The sequence below is a fragment of the Xyrauchen texanus genome, chromosome 10 (genome assembly GCF_025860055.1).
Source record: "Xyrauchen texanus isolate HMW12.3.18 chromosome 10, RBS_HiC_50CHRs, whole genome shotgun sequence".
NCBI classification, from domain to species: Eukaryota; Metazoa; Chordata; class Actinopteri; order Cypriniformes; family Catostomidae; genus Xyrauchen; species Xyrauchen texanus.
The window spans coordinates 18,858,179-18,879,977 of NC_068285.1; the positions used below are offsets into that span (position 1 = coordinate 18,858,179).

At 37.2% G+C, this 21,799-nt stretch overlaps 1 protein-coding gene and 1 pseudogene across 2 annotated transcripts; one reads left to right on the forward strand and one right to left on the reverse strand.

Annotated features, from left to right (window-relative positions):
* Positions 1 to 10,569: 10,569 nt before the first annotated feature.
* On the reverse strand, positions 10,570 to 18,599 carry LOC127650560 (coiled-coil domain-containing protein 126-like). Of its 2 annotated transcripts, none has more exons than XM_052136052.1 (3): positions 18,360 to 18,599; positions 14,330 to 14,644; positions 10,570 to 13,764 (listed from the first exon to the last, which is right to left on the reverse strand). In XM_052136052.1, exons 2-3 carry the CDS (start codon positions 14,562 to 14,564, stop codon positions 13,505 to 13,507), a joined length of 495 nt encoding a protein of 164 aa, XP_051992012.1. In that variant the 5' UTR covers positions 14,565 to 14,644; positions 18,360 to 18,599; the 3' UTR covers positions 10,570 to 13,504. The 2 variants fall into 2 exon arrangements, with proteins under 2 accessions (XP_051992012.1, XP_051992011.1); XM_052136051.1 differs by having other exon boundaries at positions 14,330 to 14,797.
* Positions 18,600 to 18,963: 364 nt separating this feature from the next.
* On the forward strand, positions 18,964 to 21,525 carry LOC127650853 (protein FAM221A-like; annotated as a pseudogene).
* The last annotated feature ends 274 nt before the right edge of the window (positions 21,526 to 21,799 follow it).

The following is a 21,799-nucleotide window of genomic DNA, read 5'->3' on the forward strand; positions in this document are numbered from 1 at the left end:
AGAGAGCTCAGACTGTGTCCACACTGCACTGATGGGGCCGTAGAGGACGAGCTGCACTTCCTCACTGAGTGCAGCAAGTATAAAAGCATCAGAGACGCCTATTTCACACAAATAGCACAGATTGTACCTCAATTTCAACAAGCGAGCCTCATAAACAAACTGTGTTATATTTTGGGAGAGAAAGAAGAGTGTGTTCAGCTGGCAGCGCAGTATGTGTCTTCCTGCCATCATATGAGGGACAAGGGCTGAACCCTCCGTTCCATTAAACTGCTCTCTATACTTATTTTTGTTATTGTATATATATATATATTTTTTTTTTTTTTTTTATTTATTGTGATATATTTATGCATAATATGGAAATGTTTTTTTTTTGTTTTTTTATTGTTCACTTTTATTTATCTACATATATGTTTGTATATTACTATTGCTTTGTCAGTATTGTGCTATTTTACACAGTCATGCCAATAAAGCTCAATTGAATTGAATTGAGAGAGAGAGAGAGAGAGAGAGAGAGAGAGAGAGAGAGAGAGAGAGAGATAGATAGATAGATACAGGATACAGGCCTTCTTTTTTTTTTTTTTATTAAGGAACAATACACAGGACAGTAGGTACAGAGAACATTACAAATACTGTAACCTGTTCAACAAAAATTAAATGTACAGTGTACAGACCAGAGGACAATAACAAATCAATTAATATAATTATAGAAGGGGAAAATTAAAAATTATGCAGTTCCTTCAAGAGATGAAATGTTCTTGTAGCCTTCATGTTTTGCATGTTCTCTATTGTTTTGTAATATGATTTAAAGTCCAGATGAAATGCCTTAAAACAAGGTTGTGAATTAGACCATTTACATTTGTGAATATGGTATTTTCCGAGGATAATAAACAGTTGAATAACAAAAATAAATTTTTTGGACAAACCACAAAAATCAAAGTATAACATGACATCAAAAATATTCATTCTGATGTTTACATTCAATTTTGTGATTATATATTCTTCCAAATCAGACCAAAATTTTTTTGTGTGCATACAGTGATAAAATAAATGAAAAATAGTCTCCTTATTAGATTGGCAAAAAACACAAGACTCTTCTAAGTTTATTTAAAATTTTCTTAACGTAGCTTTAACAGGATAAATTTGATGTAAAATTTTAAATGAAACTTCTTTTACTTTATTATTAATACAGTATTTATGAATAGTAGTATTTGCCTTTTTCCAATTTAAATCACCCATGGTTGAACACCAAAAAAACTTTGCAGCAGGTGGAACCAAGCACGAAATTTGATTTCTAATATATTTATTGGTGCATTTTTTCTTTGTAATGTCTGTATCCCCAATAACAATTCTATTAAATTCAACACTAATATCTGTGAATGATATGTGTTTTAGAATTTGAAGTGAACCTGTAGGGATTGCATCAAATACAACTGCGTATTCTTTTGGTGTCACTGGGAAGTTAAAATTTTGAAGAAATTCTGAATATGACATGAGCAAACCATCTTTGTTCAGTAACTGTCCTACCAACAGAATTCCTCTATCAAACCATGGCCGACAAAACAGAGACTTCCTTTTATAAAGGATTTCTTTGTTATTCCAAATTAAGTATCTATGTGGACTAAAGTTGTGTTTATAAATCAATATCCAAGATAGAAGGTCTTGTTTGTGGAAGTCAGCTAATTTCAAGGGAATTTTATCAATAGAAAAATTACATTTCAGTAGAAAATGTATGCCACCAAGACTATTGAACAAATATGATGGAAAAGCGTTCCAGAAGCTGTCAGGGCTTTTCAAGAATTCTATAATCCATTTAATTTTAAAAGTATTGTTTATAGTATGAAAATCCAACACTTCCAGACCGCCTTGGTCTCTACATCCTGTGATAACATCTTTTTTGAGATAATGGGGTTTTTTCCTCCAGATATAATCATACAGTATTTTATCCAATTCTTTAATTGTATTCTTTGGGATATCCAGCGATAAGGCAACATATACGGAGCGTGATATACCTTCTGCCTTTGAAATTAAGACCCTGCCAAATAGAGACAAGTCTCTCATTAACCATGAATTTAGTTTAGATTGTATTTTTTTTAACAATTGGATCAAAATTTAACTTATGACGTTCCTCTATATTTTTACAAAGTACAATTCCAAGATATGTCACTTTTTCATTAATTGGAATTCCATCAAGACTGGCCAGATTGCAATTTTTGAGGGGGAACAAAACTGATTTATTAATGTTCATTACCAATCCTGATACCTCACTAAATGTTTTGATACTATTTACTGCAGTCCCAATTTGGTTACGGTCACTTAAAAAGATGGCTGTGTCATCTGCAAGTTGGCAAATTTTAAACTTTTTACCAACAGCATTAATTCCTAAAAAGGGAGACATTTTTATGTGTGTAGCCATTGTCTGAGCAACTAAGATAAACAAAAATGGAGACACCGGGCAGCCTTGTCTAATACCACGTGATATACTAAATCTTTCTGATGTGCCTGTTTTCAATTTAACAGAACTAGAACACCCATTATATAAGGTTTGAATTGCCTTTTGAAAATAGTTACCAAAGCCAAAAAAGGAAATAGATTTTAATATAAATTTATGCTCGATGGTGTCAAAAGCTTTATAAAAGTCAATAAATAGTATGAAGCTATCATTTGGAAGGAGGTCGCTGTAATCTGTCATGTCTAAAATGAAACGTATGTTATTGCTTATGTGTCTATTGGGCATAAAGCCAGATTGTTCTTCATCTATAATTTGGTTCAGGCTATGTTTAAATCTTTTGGCAAAAATTCAAGCAAATAACTTTGCATCATTGTTAAGTAAACTAATGGGTCTCCAGTTTTCAATGTGCAATTTATCCTTATTTGGTTTGGGAATTAAAGTAATCATGCCCTGTTTCAAAGTTGGAGGAAGTTCACCTTTTTCAATGGCCTCTTCAAACACAGATAACAGGAAAGGAGAAAGTTTGTCATTAAATACTTTATAAAATTCTCCTGTTAGGCCATCATTCCTGGGTGTTTTATTGTTTTTTAAAAGTTTAACACAATCCACCAGTTCAGGTAAGGAAATTCTTCCATCACAAATCTCTCTAAATTCTTCATTTATTTTCTTAGCATTTGTGGAGATGTTATTTAAAAAAGAATCTATGCCAGAACCTGTGGAAGTGGATGAGTATAAGTCCTGATAAAAGCTAGCAACATGTTTTGAAATTACCTTATGATTATTAGTAATACTTCCATTAACTGACAAATTACTTATTGTATTATATTCAGCATTTCTCCTTTCTAATCCAAAAAAGTACTTTGTATTTTTCTCTCCTTTTTCCATCCATATACATCTAGATCTAACAAAGGCGCCTTTAGTTTTTTCGATGTATATGTCAGTCTAGTTTACTTTGTAATAAAATCAGATTTTCTTTCTCATGTTCATTAAGATTACCGCTAGATTTTATTTGTAAATTTAATATTGCTTTAATGACTTGTGATTCATTTTCTCTTTTTTGCTTTGCTAAATACTTCCCTTTTATAATAGCCATCTTGCGAATTTCGAATTTTGTTAGTTCCCAATTTTGTCCATAGTTACCAGAATTACAGGCTTGTTTCCAAAATTTTTCAATGATTCTACTCATTTCTAATTTAAAATCTAAATTGTTAAGTAATGAATTGTTAAGTTTCCAGTAACTGGAAGTATTATTCTGAGAACAACAATTGCTCAAGTAAATTTTAATAAGTATAAGTTTATGGTCAGTTAACACAGCTGGTTCTATCATCACATCTTTGATCTTATCTTCAAGGTCATTAGAGATGAGCCAAAAATCTATGCGTGACTGCAAAGCCAGACTTCTATTGCTCCAAGTATACATTTGCTGCGATTTGTTCCTTTCACGCCAAACATCCATAAGTCCTAGACGCAAACATGTATTTTTAAGTTCACAATTTATGTTTGCAGGTTTTGGAGGCCATCTATCCAAGTTATCATCAAATACTGTATTAAAATCACCTCCCCATAAAACCTTAGCTTCTGAAAATTTCAAATTAAGTCGACAGATTCTATCCTCCACATTTTTAAAGAGAGTCCGATTTCTAATTGAATTGATCACCTAATTGGTGGCATAAATATTAACCATTATGAATTGTTTCTGCTCCAACTCACATACTAAAATAATTAATCTTCCTGAAACATATTTTTCACTATGTAGAATTTGACCCTTAAAGTTTCCTTTTAAAATAGCCATGCCTGCTGATCGATTATTACCATTCGAAAACCATATTTCACTCCCCCATTGGCTCTTCCAAAAAGATTCATCTTCTGCACATGCATGAGTTTCTTGAATAAAATAAAAGTCTGCATTTTTAGCTCTGCAGTACAAAAAAAAAGCTTTCCTTCTAAGTAAATCTCTTAAACCTCTGGCATTGACAGAACAAACATAAAGAGACATCAATGAGAAAAAAACAAAAACAAATTACTAGCTTAACTTTAGTTTAACTTTAGTGTTTTCTATAGGCAACAATCTTCTTGCATAACTAAATAGAACTTTTGCATAAACCATCCTCTTTTCACATTTGGGTTAAATAAACTTCACACTTTGGAGTTTTTTATCAAACTCTAAAGTCCCCGTAAAGCTTTGCTTTATCACGATAAAAGGATAAAGCTGAGAAACTTTATAAACAAAATGTAAACATTACCATATCTAACTACCTGTTATACAGTACATCTAGGTTGAACGTATTTCTCTGCCATCGATGAACGCCTCGCCCGCTGAAATAAGCGGCTTTGCCTTCTTTCCTCGCTCGGTCCACCGCGGGCCACAGTCGACTCCTTGCTTCCTTGTCTGCGGCTGTGAAATCCTCCTTGAAGCGTAAGCTTTGAGTCATGAGAAAAGGACTCTGCTTGGCATGTTTCCAAATTAGATCCCTCGCCGTTCTTGAAGTAAATCTGATGATGATCGGCCGTGGATTCCCCCGCTGATCCTCCCCGGCTCTGAGTCGGCCGAGTCGGTGTGCGATGTCCACCGCCGTCGTCACTACGTTTCTCTGCTCCTCTGGGACCATGGCTCTGCAGACCTCCTTCACTCTCTCTTTCACATTTTCCGATGAGTTTTCCGCCACCCCTTGAAGTCGCAGGCACCACCTGCGGCTGTATCGTTCCTGGTCGTTCATCCGCTGGTCCAGTTCTGCAGCTTTTTTCTTCAGTTCCATATTTTCTTTTTTCAAACTTTCGTTTTCTTTTTTCAGACCCATAACATCGAAATGAATTGAGTTTAGACTTTCACAAACGCTCTCAATTTCTTTGGAGTTGTTCTTTATCATTGTTTCCAGGTGGTCTGCTCGGTAGTTGATTTTTTTCTGAAATAATCTGTATAATGTTGTTCTGGACTTCTATTAAACTTGGCTCTGAAGCTGCGGCTGGTTCAACATTCTTCGTTTTTTTTGGCGCAGGGGTCTTACTTGGTGTACTAGGAGAAGATTCACATCTTCCTCCAGCTTTACAGGCGTATGAATGAATATCCTCATGTTTTCGCTTTTCTTTAGCATGGTCCACTTCCATCCCTTCCAGCGCGGACATCTGTTTTTTGGTCGACATATTGCTAGCAGACCTAATTTTAAAAGCTAACTCTTCAGATTTGTTCGACGACAGCAATAAAGTTCTGTTTTGTATGTTCAAATCGTCATTCTCAGTTTTTGTAACAAATCCATAAATTGTTCACTTTATAATTGGGGGGTATGCACTACATACAAAAATTTAGCAAGAAACATGTTGCCGTACCTTCACTCAAGAAAACACGCCTTATCACTGCGCCATCTTGGCCGCCCCCGATACAGGCCTTCCTTAACAATCACAATGTCTTGAGTAAGAGTCAGATTGGATTCCCACCAAACCACCGCCCACATTCACACGCTACACACGCTAGTCAACCAAAGGCAAAATGTATGCATGCTTTGTTGATTTAAAAAAAGCATTAGATTCCATCTGGCATGATGGTCTATATTATAAAATTCTACAATCCGGCATTGGGGGTAAAACGTACGAGAGTCATTCCACGAAACCGGTATGATTTGAGTCCCTCTGACCTTTTTAAGTGTATTTTATCTATTGGGTCACCAAAATCTATTTTAAAAAGTTTTTTGTATCAATTGAAATGTCACCTTTAATAAAGTTTGAAAACATGACATACATTTTATCTTTATATTACAAATTATCTTCTTTTTTTCAGTTGACACCACCTATTTTGTCATGTCCCTCATGGCCTTCTATGAAAGTGTACTTGGGATATGAACAATAAAATTAGAAAAAAAGTCCATACATATTGCCATTCCCATAAATATCTATCTGTGCTTTTTTGCTGTTAATGTTTTTTTTTTTTTAAAGTTCATGATTATTCATTAAAATCACATTAATTAGTCCTGTACCTCAGTAACCCCTCAACCCCGTTACACACATCATTCTCCTCCCATAAAAATAATGGACTGATCCTTATGTGGCATCAATAACAGGAAGTGACATCATAGAAGTCTTCTGAACAACATTCAATGCAGACACAGGCAAGTTACCACCTTCTTTTATACTTATAACTTATTTATATATTGTGATATTGTGGTTGTCAAGCTCAACGACTCAACCCTGTTACATCAAATAAAGATAGAAAACTATTACTTGTGAAACTTATCTTTGTTATTTCAACAATATACACAATTCCTTAATATCATGCATGCCATGTGCTCTCCTTTTATTCACTACATGTAGAGCAGTGGCCATTTTGAGCAAAAAATCACAACCCCGTCACACTCAACCCCGTTACTTTGATCATAACGGGGTTGTGTTTTTAACACTTTGGTTCTGAAGTTATCCAGTAATTTAAATGAATTATTATATTACTGCCTATATTTTCATATCTCAGTGTTAAGTAAATTGCTCTGAAAGAATGTTTGATTTAATAATATCAAATTAAACATCTACAGACATCTATGAGTCTGTGATGGCACCGACAACAGCGGCAGAAAGGCAGAGGCAGTATTGTGCACGGCTAAAAGCTGATCCTGAAAAAAGGGAGAAATATCTGCAAAATGAACGCCAGAGATGGAGAAAAAATGTAGAGACAGGAAAAAAGAAAGGTATCAATGAGTTAAGTAAAAGCCAACAGCGGCTGAAGCGTAGAAAGTGGAGAGCAGCTTACAAAAGAAGCAAGGAGAGGAGAGAAGCACTGAGAAACGTAACCACTCCTCCACAAAGTCCAGATCATGCCCCAGGAACAATGAGAATCCACCAGGTGATTTCTCTGGCTCCAGGAGAACTGATACACCGTGATGTCAGCTGCATGTTCACAACACAGAAGCAGTTTAACTGCAAGTGCTTCAGCACACAGTGTTACAGTTTTGGCTGGAAGGTACCAACTGCTGTGCCTGTGCCACAGCCAGCCAGTGAACAGAATCCAGTGGGGAAGTCCAGAGCTGCTTGGGCAGTGGTGCATGCTCAGATATGATCAAGAGCTGTATCCAGGCATCATCTTTAGCACAGATGAAACGCATGTCCAAGTGAAATGTATGCATCGTGTTGGGCCAAACCAATTCTTCTGGCCGGCTCGGGATGATATCCTCTGGTACCTGTTTGATGACGTCCTTGAAATCATTCCACCCCCAAAGCCTGTGACAAAGCGCCATGTAGAGATCTTGAAAGAGGTGTGGGCCAGACTTTGAATGCCACGCGTATGCGTACACGCACAAACACAAACACACGCTCACACACAGACATCAAAAAAGCAAAAGTTATATGTTTTATTTTGAGGACCTATTCAGTCAGTTCTAATGTATACTATGTTATTGTTTTCCTGCAGTTGGGTTAATAAAACTCAGTTCAATTGCAATTTATATTTGTTGTCTTTCTTTGTTACATAATGAAATACAGTGTTTATAGAAAATTACAGTCAATTTGAGTAAAAACAACTATTTATATGTTAAGCTGTATTTGTCTCTTCAACCCCGTTACCATCTTCAACCCCGTTACCCTAGTCTCAACCCTGTCACATGTACGTTTTTATTAATTATATTTTTACGTTTATGAAAAAGTTTGTTGAACTTAGTCTAGAATGTTTAGAGCAATCATAAGAATACTGATTTTAGTTCAAATTCTGAAGTTTAGCCACATCTTTGATAAAAAATTATGAGGTTGCTGTCACAAAAAGTGCCCATTTCAGGCTTTAGTATAGCAAAAGTGTGAGATTTTATGTAACTTTTATATTTGCAATTACTAAATTAGTGTGAGGGACATCTGATTAATAGGAAAATGTTGATTTCATTACAAATACATTTTATAATCACATTCAAAGAGCTCATATATTGTCCATAACGGGGTTGAAGACTAATAGTGCCCATATCTTAAAATAATAACCAATAATAATAGGGATTTGATGCCTGAGGTGGGAAAATATGTTTTTCTGGAAGTTAAATATCTCATTAATGTTGTGGGGTGTTCAGAAAAGATATATATATTGGTAAAAAATCTAAAAATGTGTAAGTCCAAATCGTACCGGTTTCGTGGAATGACTCACGACACTATCAAATCTATATATTCAGACAACAGGTGCGCAGTTAAAATTGGGAATAAAAGAACAGAATTGTTCACTCAAGGGCGAGGAGTGAGACAGGGCTGCAGTTTGAGCCCAACTCTGTTCAACATTTACATTAATGAGTTAGCAGTGCTACTGGAACGGATGACCTGGTGCTGCTGTCAGCTACTGCACAAGGGCTACAGCAGCACCAGGACCTGCTGGAGAACTACTGTCAGAACTGGGCCCTGACAGTCAATCTGAAAAAAACTAAAATTATGATTTTCCAGAAAAAAAGCCAGATTACAGGACACCAGATACACATTCACTCTGGGGAACACTGCAATAGAACACACCGACACTACGACTACCTCGGTCTAAAAATTAGTGCTTCAGGGGGTTTTGGTCTGGCAGTGAATGTACTAAAAGAGAAAGCTAGAAGACCATTCTATGCTATTAAGGGCAAATTTACCCAAGTTGACATTCCTGTAACAATCTGGTGTAAGATCTTTGATAGTATTATAATGCCTATTGCTCTGTATGGAAGTGAGGTTTGGGGTCCCCTCTGTATGGCAGATTACCCTAGATGGGACAAACACCCCATAGATTCCCTGCATGCAGAATTCTGTAGAAACATTCTAAGAGTTCAGGGAAGAACACCTACTAATGCATGCCGGGCCGAACTAGGCAGATACCCCCTTATTATACATATTGAAAAACGATCCCTCAAATTTTGGACACACCTAAACTCAAGTTCCCCTGACACACTGCAACATGAAGCCCTTAAAACCCAAGAGCTGAAGCCTAAAACCAGTCCCCTTTGTCAGCTCTGAAACTCACAAACCCACTAACAACTAACAAACACCAGTTTCAGACCAGCACTGCTGAACAAAACCAGATCACAATAAACCAAATCATAAAAGAAAGCAAAAATTCATATTTGGACCATCGGGAAAATGAAAGTAAAAACCAAAGCAAACTGGAATGTTATCGGGCCCTAAACAGAACATATAATCTGGCAGAATATCTGCACACTGTAAGAGATCCAAAACAGAGACGGATCCTCACCAAATACAGACTCAGTGATCACAGTCTGGCCATAGAAAAAGGCAGACACAGACAAACATGGCTTACAAAGGAAGAACGAGTCTGTGCTCACTGTGACACGGTCGAGACAGAGACACACTTTCTCCTTCACTGTGAGAAATGTACAGAGTTGAGAGAGAAATACCTCCACAAACTCTCAAACCTCATGCCATGAGGACCATCATGCATCATTTGCAGCTAAATTCATTTTTGAGCTGCACACCCTCAGAAACCAATCACTGCCTTAATGTACTTCAGTCACAGTACTTTTATTTTCTTATGTTCATAATGTCCTGTTAAATGCACATTTTATTTTATATTGTATAGTGTATATTGTTATAATAGTTTTTATTTTATTTGATTCATTACCTGGCACCTTATTTTAATTATAGCTTATCATTATTATTTGTCTTGTCATTATCTGTTTTGTGTATTAATGCTTTGGCAATATTGTATGTAAACACAATCTTGCCATTAAAGTACTTTTAAATGGAAAATTGAAAATTGAGAGAGAGAGAGAGAGACAATCACTGCTTTAATGTACTTCAGTCACAATACTTTTATTTTCTTATGTTCATAATGTCTTGTTAAATGCTTATTTTATTTTATATTGTATTGTGTATATTGCTATTATAGTTTTTATTTTATTTTATTTATTACCTGGCACCTTAATTTATTATATCTTTATTGTTATTTGTTACCATTTTATTATTATTATAAATACACAAAACAGATAATGACAAGACAATTATTATTGTCTTGTCATTATCTGTTTTGTGTATTAATGCTTTGGCAATATTGTATGTAAACATGATTATGCAAATAAAGTACTTTAAATTGATTTTTTTTTTTTATTCAATTGAGAGAGAGCGAGCAACGGACGGACCCATTAGATAGATAGATCAAATAAAATCACTTTATTGTCATACGACCATATACACAAGTGCAACAGTAGGTGAAAGTCTTGTGTGCATAACATAGCAGTCATGACAGTGACGAGACATATAACAATTTACAATAAACAACATATTTACTCAACACAAATTACATATCAAATGTACCTGATTGATAGATAGACAGACGAACGGACAGATACAATGAATAGATAGACAGACATATACAGTAGACAGATAAATAGATAGATGGATGACAGATAACTGGATGGATAGACAGACTGACAGATACAGTAGATAGATAGACAGATAAAGTAGATAGATAGATGGACAGACAGTTACAATGGATGGATAGATAGTTGGATGGATGGATAGACAAACAGATAAAGTAGATAGATAGATGGACAGACAGATACAATGGATGGATAGATAGACAAACAGATAAAGTAGATAGATGGATGGATGAACAGATGGACAGACAGATATAGTAGATAGATAGATGGATGGATAGACACAGTAGATATATAGATAGACGGACAGATAATGTAGATGATAGAGAAATAGACAAACAAGACAGACAGAGAGATAGACAGAACTAAATAAGAACAAAACAATCCTTTTGGACATGTGTGGCATTTACTACAAATAACTTGGAGATGGTAAGTCTATCCCTCATAGCCTCGTTGTCATTCCCATTAAAAATCAAAGACGGTGCAACTGTGAATAGTTCTATTGCTGTTTTTAAGAGAACTCAGTCAATTTTGCAACAGGTAGGTGTCAGTTATCATACTAGTTGAACATTACTAGAGATCCTTTATACTCCCATAACAACCTCCACGTTTTTACCATAGGAGAGAACTTAACGGTCAACTAGCATGTTATGACAGTAATCCTCCTTTTGATATGTGTGGGGGAGAAACAGATAAGATTAAGATTCAACTTTATTGTCATTGTGCAGAGTACAGGTACAGAGCCAATAAAATGCAGTTGTTTTCACATATCCCAACTGAGCTGGGGTCAGAGCACAGGGTCAGCCATGAAACAGTGCCCCTAGAGCAGATAGGGTTAAGGGCCTTGCTCAAGGGCCCAACAGTAACCCAGAGCCTTAACCGCTGAGCCACCACTGGCCTATCTATCTACAATATTGAAATATTATTCATTCTATATCTCCTCCATACCAGTAGGTGGCGATATGCACGAAGAATGCAGATCACCAAAAACAGAAGCATATGAAAATTAAACCTATTATGCAAAATTCACTTTTACATGGTGTTTAAACATAAATGTGTGCTGGTATGCAGTGCAACCAACACACAAACGACTGCAGATGGACAGTGCCGATGGACATCTTTGTTTGTGTGTGTTGTTTCAGCGAACGTTGTAACAGTATTTGTGTGTGTTGCTCATCCATCACTGCAAAACTGCTGAAAAGCTCTACAACAAATAAATAAATTGATCAAATATCCATTCAGAAACTTCCTGGTTCATTCTCAAAGTCCAAGAAGGAGTCTCTCCCTCATTAGTTCAAACATATAGGGGATGAACACCACTATTTTTGCTCTGTCATATTGCTTATGATGTCTAGTTATCCTAGCAGAGACGTCAAAACTCCACCCTATTCTGGATACGGAGCGGGGAGCACCAGCTCATTTGCATTTTAAGACAGCTCGTTTTTATTCCCACCCAAAAATTGGCATTTTCAACATGGTATAATACATGATCTGTAGGGTATTTTGAGCTGAAACTTCACAGACATGTCCTGGGGACACCAAAGATTTGAACTGCATCTTGTGAAAAGGGGCATAATAGGTGCCCTAGAAGGTGGAGAATGATGATCAAATATAAAATATTTGTCTCACCCACACTTATATCTCTTCTGAAGACATGGCTTTAACCACTCAAATCGTATGGATTACTTTTATGCTGCCTTTATGTACATTTCGAGCTTCAAAGATTTAATACCCATTCAATTGCATTGTATGGACCTAAAGAGATGAAATATCCTTCTAAATATCTTAATTTGTGTTCTGCTGAATAAAGTCATACACATCTATGATGACATGAGGGTTAGTCATCTGTGAAAGGATGAGAGACAAGTCTGTTTCTGTGCATATGGGGGCCCTAAGTAAACCCTCATTTACAGTGACAACAGAAATAACATGGTAAGTGAACAAGATACGCATTCATTATCATGGTGTATATCAGCGTACCATGGTACAGTATTACCATACATCACTGCATCATGGTACCTCCAGAGTACTGTTTTGTGAGGATATACAAAGTTTGTATTATGGGTTTAACCTGTGTCTTGCTTACAGTGAAATGACAGAACTCTTAAAGATCTTACTGGTACATATTTTATTATATTTATAAGTCAGTCATGATGGCTGCGGCACAATTCTTTCTGGAAAATTAACTGCTGCATTCAGCTTTGTTGGGATTCATTTCTATGAATTGAAAGCAACTGAGGTATATTCCCCCATTCTTAAATTAACAATCAATCTGTAATACAGACATCAACCAACTACTGATGGAGTACATAAATATTCTGTGGATTTGAACTTCCTCCACTCTTCAATTGGTAAAGCACAGCAATGTGTGGAATCCTAACAATTAATCTCACATGTAAACCTTTGCTCAGGAATCCATCTAAGGGCACTACAAACTGTTAGCTACAGTAGCTGTGGAGATTTTACCTTTGATTGTAGAGCCTTTTGCAGATACATTATGAAACACTCAATCTGATATAAATACAAATACACTCATGTCCCACTCTCTCAGTTCTAATCTTCCAAAACACGCATACTGTAAATTATCAAATATTTTGTGATCCATGAATTAAAGACAAAACAATCAAGCTGGAGCTCATGTGCACAAAGCAAAAACGATGTCTAAATGCTGCTGAAGTCTAAAAATATATCTGTATATTGCAGTCTTTGATGTGGTGGCATATAAAATGTCCATCGCCACCATTTGCTATTTTAAAGAGTGCGTTCTATGTGATAGATCAGGTGATTGTGGGTGGAACTGAAGAGGGTTACTTCGCTGGTGTACATCTGGCCGGTGGGCAGGCATGTTGTGTTTGTTGGGCCTGGAAACATTGACTCCTGCAGCAAGGAGAGGACGGGAGATATTGTGCATTGATGCATTCACAGCAGCTTCCACTTTCCCCTCCAACTTCACCAAACGATTGAGAACATCATCCAACAGCACAGCAATTGTCCTCTTCAAATCAGCTACAGCAAAGGAAGAGATTGTAAAGAAATATTAGGCATAAAAGCACAGCACCTATCTACTTGAATGGGGTGAGACTGAAATCTCCAAAACGACTGTCAAGATTACGATAAAATTAAATATTTCAAGTCAGTAGTATACTCTGACAATAATGTATCATAATTTTTTATTTTTTTAGCTGGGTATTCTAATTTCTCTCATTATTTTAAATACAAGTGGTACATCACAGGCTAAAAAGTAGCCTAGAAGCAAACATGATTCATAAGATCGACAACAATTAAAGTTTATTGCTTGTGGAAAAAACGAAGAGCCCTTAGATACATTATGTCCCACACAAACCAAATTTTTATATCCTTTTCAACATCAATACAGGAAAGAAAATTGTGCTAGTCGAGCAATTTCATGAGGTCTTTAACATGAATAACAGAAAATTATGTAATTTGTTTAAACTGCTCAATTTGCATTACATATAGTTGGTTGATTAAGTGACCCTTCAACAAACATCCTCTGTCAAACATAAAAAGAAGTGCATATTATTTAGCTTCATTTCCATCAATAAATCCTCACCATATCCTGCCATGGAGGTGCCGTGGTGCCGTGAGGGGTTCTTGTTCTCCTCGCTGAGTACTTTCACATAGCGATGGCTGAGCTCAAGGATCTGCTGGCGGAGTTCTGCACTGCTCTGGCGGCGTGGTTGTGTGACAGTGTAGTGAAGCAGCAGCAGACACCAGGCCAAGCCGAAGAGCACCAGCAATATACTCAGTCTGTGAGACATGCTCCTACGAGGCAAACAACCCAGCATTTCAATGCTGCCGGGTCACGGAGAAGGGATGGGGACAGGATTAGAAGAGTTCGGCAGGTTCAAGAATGGGAATCTGATGTCTTGAAAAATGGAAAAGTGGAGAGAAAGTTATAGTTAGGACTAGGGAGATGTTGCGGCATTAGGGATCCTGACTTCAGGCATTTGTTTAGCCGTTTTGCATGGGAAATCACAAAGGTGGGAGTCTGTAGTCAGTCTATTGCTACAAGGACCTCCTGTAAAATACCATACACAAAGAACAAGCAAATATATGTGAGATTAGTCATCATTTGGAAGCTTCTACACAGCTGTCAGGTTGTGCAACAAACACTCCTATAGTAACCATATAGACCTTATTCACGCTAGCGCCATCTTTGATTTTTAATGGGAATGACAATGAGGCTGCGAGGGACTGACTTCCGATCTCTTCAATGGCACAAATGGTAAAAAGCTGTATAAGGCTCCTAGATCACATCTGATTTTCCACAACTAATGTTGTCTGGAGTTCATTGTAAACTGAATGTTCTTGGACAGATATTTTATCAATGTTTTGTCCGTGGAAAACCCAAAAACATTTTAAACTGCAGTACAGCCCATTGAAGAGACTGAACGTCTATCCTTCACAGCCTCTTTGTCATTCCCAAAAATCAAAGATGGTACTAGCGTGTCTTGCTTTTAGGTACATTTATCAGTCTTTGTCCTAGCCAATTTTTCCAGTGATTTCATCTCAGAGCTTCATTAATATAATCAGGAAGAGTTAAAGGCTTCAAAAACTGAAAAAAGCACATCATGCTTGCATCAAAATGTCTGTCGCAGAGGTGAGGTTTGTGTTCTCATTAAGAGTATAGGCATAAATTTAGGTAGGGATGATAAAGACATGTCCCTATCAACTTTTAAAAATCAAAAATATCCCGACCAACATTTGGCCAATTTTACTAATTAGAAAATACTTCATGTTTTTATTTTCATTTGAATGATTATGAAATATTCTCAGCATCATTATTCGTGTGTAAATTATTGTCCGACGTCTTCTTAAGTGGCACATAAAAGGCATTGTCACGTGGCACCTGTTCCTTTTCTCAGCGCTCTTCAGGATGCACCAATCACAGTAATTTGTGATTACAGTATAAAAGGCATTTTAATCATTCTCTGAAGATTACACAGGCAAATTTCCATTTGTACCTTAGGTCCAATCCTTTAAACTAATAGATTTAAAGTATACTTTTCATGTACAAATGTTTCTTTTTTTTCTTCTCCCCTTTTCTCCCCAATTTGGAATGCCCAATTTACAATGCGCTTAAGTCCTCGTGGTGGCGTAGTGACTTGCCTCAATCTGTGTGGGGGAGGAAGAATCTCAGTTGCCTCCGTGTCGGAGACCGTCAATCCACACTTCTTATCTGGTGGCTTGTTGAGCGTGTTACCGTGGAGACCTAGCGCATGTGGAGGCGAACACGAGGTGGTTAACCCAACGACCTGACTTTAGTATGCGTCCCAATGGAAGATTCTGTTTTTATGAGCGGCAAGCGCTCTCTTGAGGAAGACTGAGCGACTTAAAGGGATAGAGCACCCAAAAAATGTAATTCTCTAATTATGTACTAATAATTTTTTTAGGGGAAAGGTTCTCACACTTTTTCTCCCAATTTGGAATTTCCAATTCCTAATTTGTGCTCCAAGTCCTTGTGGTGTATGTAGTGACTCAATCCGGGTGGCGGAGGATGAATCTCACCTGTTCTATGTCTGAGACTGTCAAACCGCACATCTTATCACATGGCTTGTTGATCGCATTACTGTGGAGACCTAGTGCATGTGGAGATTTCACACTATTGCTCTGCGGCATCCACGCACACAACTCGCAACATGCCCCACCGAGAGTGACCCACATTATAGTGTCCATGAATTGGTTCCCCATGTGACTCTACCCTCCCTAGCAACAGGACCAATTTGGTTGCTTAGGAGACCTGGCTGGAGTCACTCAGCACGCCCAGGGGTTCGAACTTGTGAACTCCAGGGATGGTAGCCAGTGTCTTTTCCACTGAGCTTCCCAGGCCCCCTCTATGATATCCCTGGTGTATATGATTTTCTTTTTTTCACCAGAACACTTTTTAAGAAATATAAGTGAATGGAGATTTCTCTTTTGAAGCTTCAAAAAATCACAGACAGTCAGCAAAAACTTAATCTATATGGCACCAGTGTTTAAATTACTGTCTTCAGGTGCAAAAAAGATAAATATTGAAGTACTTTTTTAAACTCTAAATCATTCTTCTGGTGAGCAGCAGTATGCACCTGTGACGTAATCGCATTGGCATTTGAAACACTGACGCACCGGAGTCACAGCCGGAAGAGCAGCGCTGTTTACAAGTGAGGAGGAGGAACGCTGTACAGTAGCTTGCTTGGTTGGTTGTGATTTAGATCAGTATTGATCTGTGTCTTTGTACTTTTTGACAGATAGAAACATGGCTTCTCTCTTTCTGTATGCATCTCTCTTCTGTATGCGAGGAGAGAGATAATTGATAATTTCATAAAAGCAACTAATGACGGATAAAAACAACCACAATGGAAATTTTTACAGTTTTGATCCGTTTTAAAATAGAACCATGTGAAAGCATACCGAACCATGAAGGAAATGCAACATTGTAACTATTTTAGCCCCTGTTTTGGAACAAATCAAGCAACCAGCAAGTCTGAAAACACCCTTAATCACTAAATTGCAATTGTTTATGCTCACATGGCACTCCTGATGTTATTTCAGCAAGCTCAACGTGACAGGGAATCAGAGAGAGAGTTGCAGTGAGTTGATATGTTTGTCACCACTCCACCGTTCTTAATCAGCAAGTTTGTCATACCTTCGACTGAAGAGAGCGAGAACTCTGCAAAACAGTCTATGTGTCGAGTTGTTTGGAGTCTGCGAGTGTGGCACTGGCTTAAGCAGTAGCAACAATGCCTTCCACCACCCTGCTTTTATACCATAGATGTAGATAGTAATGCACTTGAAATGTAACTGTGCAAGGTTTCACATTTAGGTATGTGTAAATAAAACACCACACTATAGTGAACAGGAAGTGAAACACTTTGTTGAAACACATGTGACGTAGTCCAGCATGCTTTGTTAGTTCAAAGCATGCTGGAATTTGAGATTTGTTTCCATGTCATCAGTCTTTCTCTATGGTCACATTACTATTCTCCGCCCAATCACAAATCACTAATTGGCAAAGGGCTGAAATTAATAAAAAATGCAGGGAAGAGCTAGTAGTCCACTTTCAAGCCTCTGTTTACATCACAAAAACTAGGGAATCACAGTATTGAAAAAAACAAAGATTCTGCATTTCTGCTCATTGACGAGATGATCAAGCTTGTGATTGTATTAAGAAAAAGTGATAAAAGTACAATGCATTCACAATGACTGCTCCATCACGTGCTATCAGGGTTGCACAATAATTTAACACCATCAAAATACAGACACGAAACTGAGCATGCAATCTGAATCGCAGCAGCTGGAGGCCAGATATATGCTTTGTTTGGAAATCTTGAAAGCAGATCATGATCAGGATTTATGCAATATTAGAAAGTTACTCTTTAAATCCTGATGTGAACACAACTCTGTCATGATATTGAGTTACGTCAACAGGAAATGTATAAAGGAAACAATAAACACCGATTGTGCGACTATTTCGCATGGGCCGAATGTTAGACACTTGCACAGCTGGAACAGCAGGATGAAACCTCATGAAGTAACACAGCTACTGATCGCACGTTATCTGTTATAAGAAACAACATATTAGAGACTGATAAAGAAATTACCTTCAATTGTTTTATCAGGGAGACCAGGTTCGTGGACTCCACACTCTTGACATCTCCATTTCACATTTTGCGTGGCTGCGCTGGCGAGCTACCTCATAAAAACAATACTTTTGAAATTATATTCAAACAGTTTCGTAACTTCAAGACAGTCGGCTCTGTAAAACGTACATCACTAAATCTTTCTTAGCTAAAACGTCTTGAAATAGGAGAGGGATAATCATCCAGCGCTTTTCAAACTAAATTACGTTAGGTTGCGTAAGACGTCATATGACGTAGTTTTCAAAAGGCACGGGCAGCATGGGAAATGTAGTCCATACATTTTACTTGTTTTTAATCAGTTCATTTTGCATTTGTTTGAAACATTTGAGGCAAAAGCCCAATTGTTTGTACATCCCATTGCACAAGTTGGTTATCTACTCAATTTCCAAGTAAGTTTTGCAGATATGTTGTTACTCTATTTAAAGTGATAGTTCACCCCAAAAATTATATTTTCTCATAATTTACTCACTCACTCATACCATAGCAGATGTGTATGTCCCTCTTTTTTCTGCAGAACAAAAACAAAGATTTTTAGAAGAATGTATCAGCTCTGTTGGTCTATACAATGCATATCGCTTCTGAAGATGATGGAGGTAGACTGTATTCAGAGGATGAATACAAGAAATACAAGGAAACAGTGCCACAAAGAATACAGAACCGATTCTGTCAGTTTTGGCATCCTGAGACAGATAGACTGCAAACTCATTGGACCAGAGGCAGCTTGCTTTTGTACACACAGGTGTGCATACCCAGTCATACATATACACGAACAAGTACACACACGTAAAAATTGATTCGTATATGTTCATATTTCATTCTCAGGTACAAACAGGACTGTACAGACTTTGTCGAATTGCCGAAGGAAAGGTCTATACTCTTGCCCTGTAGGGTTAGAGGTTGTCAACGCTTGTCCTTTCAATACGTTCATAGCAATGGCTCTAAGCATGTGTGCTACCAATGCAAGCACACAACCAGTGAGCACAGTGAAGCTAGAGATCACCAATGCAAGAAATGTGAGTTTTGCGTCACCTATTAGCCTGGTTATATTTATATATATTAAAGCACAAGTCAAATAAGCATACATTAACATTGTCTGTTCTCATGTGTCTACCTGCAGGCACTCACTGCAAAGGCTATCGAAGTCCATTTACTTGTGGATGTGATCAGCCTAGATTTGACTATGTGATGCTGGTTGAAACCAGGAAAGAGTGCATGGCACAGGGTTGTCCAGTGGGCAGAGCTGTTCCTTATGCAGCTATGGGAGACCTGACTGGGTTCAGCTCACTGGGTGATGGCTACCTGAGTTTGGATATCAGTGGCATAGGTAAAGTACACAGGGGCAGAGCTAGGGGGTGGCCAGGGGTGGCCATGTCCACCATGGACAAAAGCCTGGCCACCCTATTTGCCACCCCACTTGCAATTGCCGTTTTGGTAATTTTTTGTCTTGGGTACAATTTAGTTAGTGTAAAAAAGCCCATGCACATTTCTTCATCTTATTATAAGCACCATACAAATAATAGATTAATTACTGACTTGAGTTGGTGGGCGTGGCTTGGTTGCGGTTCTCTCAAATGCTGCTGTCAGTGGAGCGGTTCGGTATTTGATAATGTCTGAAAGAAAACTTGTTGTCATTGCCATTTTGTATTAAGATGAGTGATGGTGGTGTAGTGGGCTAAAGCACATATCTGTTAATCAGAAGGTTGCTAGTTCGATCCCCACAGCCACCACCATTGTGTCCTGAGCAAGGCACTTAACTCCAGGTTGCTCCGGGGGGATTGTCCCTGTAATAAGTGCTCTGCAAGTCGCTTTGGATAAAAGCGTCTGCCAAATGCATAAATGTAAATATGAAGTAAAATAACTAAATAGTAATCAAAGTGAAACTTACTTGTCAGAATTGCTAACCTCGGCGATCCAATAATTGTCACCCTCAGATCTCTCTCAGCTGCACGTTCATCTTGTGAACTGAAGAGAAAAGACAAACAAGCTATCATTGACGACTCTTAAGTTCATCATGATTATTATATTATTATTGTTTGGGCAGAAAGGTTGTTTGCTGTTCATCATTGCTAAAGTAAAGCTCTGTTTATGTTGACTGCTCAGTGATAGCCTTATTTGATTTATGAGTGTGACCAACCTTTATTATTTGAGGTATTATTGTAAAATACTATGTTAATACTGCTGCAGTAATCATGTTGTGTATTATAACATTTTCAGTATTGAATTATTAGCATTTGTATAATTTGTGCAGTACACACTGTATATTTGTGTTCTGTTAGCCAATGTGTTTATTGGTTTCCATTACAGAGCCACACACCTTCCTTCATCCATATACCGAATTACATCGTGATCTACAACACCTGCCTCCTATGCTTCATCGTATGACTTACAATCAATCGTACCTTGTTTTATGCACATGCCTGTTGTAACTGCACACCTTCATTTTGTTTGTTATTTTGCATAGGCCTATGCTTGTACATTTCTTTCCACTCAACGCATACTCATTCTTCATAAATATTTGAACATATTGTCATTTTATTTACATATTAACCTTGTTATCCAATATTTTTTAAATAGATAAATCTGTTTTCATTTCACTGCCTCTTAAGTCACAATTTCTTTATTTACCAATTGGGCATTTATTATGGTAATTAAACCCTCTGAGGTGATTGGCGCCGGAATAGAAACTTGTACATTTTATTTCCTCTACACAGTTAGTCTTTCTACACCAACAACCACCATTCCCAAACCAAACCAAAGGCATTTTGTTCCATAGCAACACTTTAACTGACCGCTCATCTGGGCACTCAGATTTCCTTCATTGCTGTGCTAGTGTTCTGTCTCTTGCCATACTTTATCCTTAATCTATACTCTATTTCCTAAACAGCTTTATAATGTAATAGATGGAAAGTTCTTTTGGGTTAAATCCTGTGACATTCCTAACTTTTACTGTAAAGTAATGTACAGATGTCTAAAATGTATCAGTCAAAATACAAGTTGTATTACAGCATGTTCAGATTGCTTCATCTTTGGATATATGGTGGCTTTGTTGCATGCATGAATTTCGTGCTTTTGTTTTTGCTCTTACATAGGTCCTCTGTCATCTAGTACCCTGAAATCTTTTAAATGACATTGAAATGTTTAGCTTCATGAGTAATTACAATATTTTGTAAAAATGATTGTTAAAAACTTTATCCTTTTGCTGAGCTTACAAGGAAGAGTGATTCAAAGCAAAGACAGTGTAAGCTCCTATACCATTTCTCAAAGACACTATAGAGAAAGTTTGTCATTTTGTTCTGATGAAGTCATACTTCATCCCAGTGCGTTCTAACTTGAGTCTGAATTGGTTTTCTTTTACACTTTCCCAGCCTAATTTTGGTCAAATATGTAATCTATGATAACAC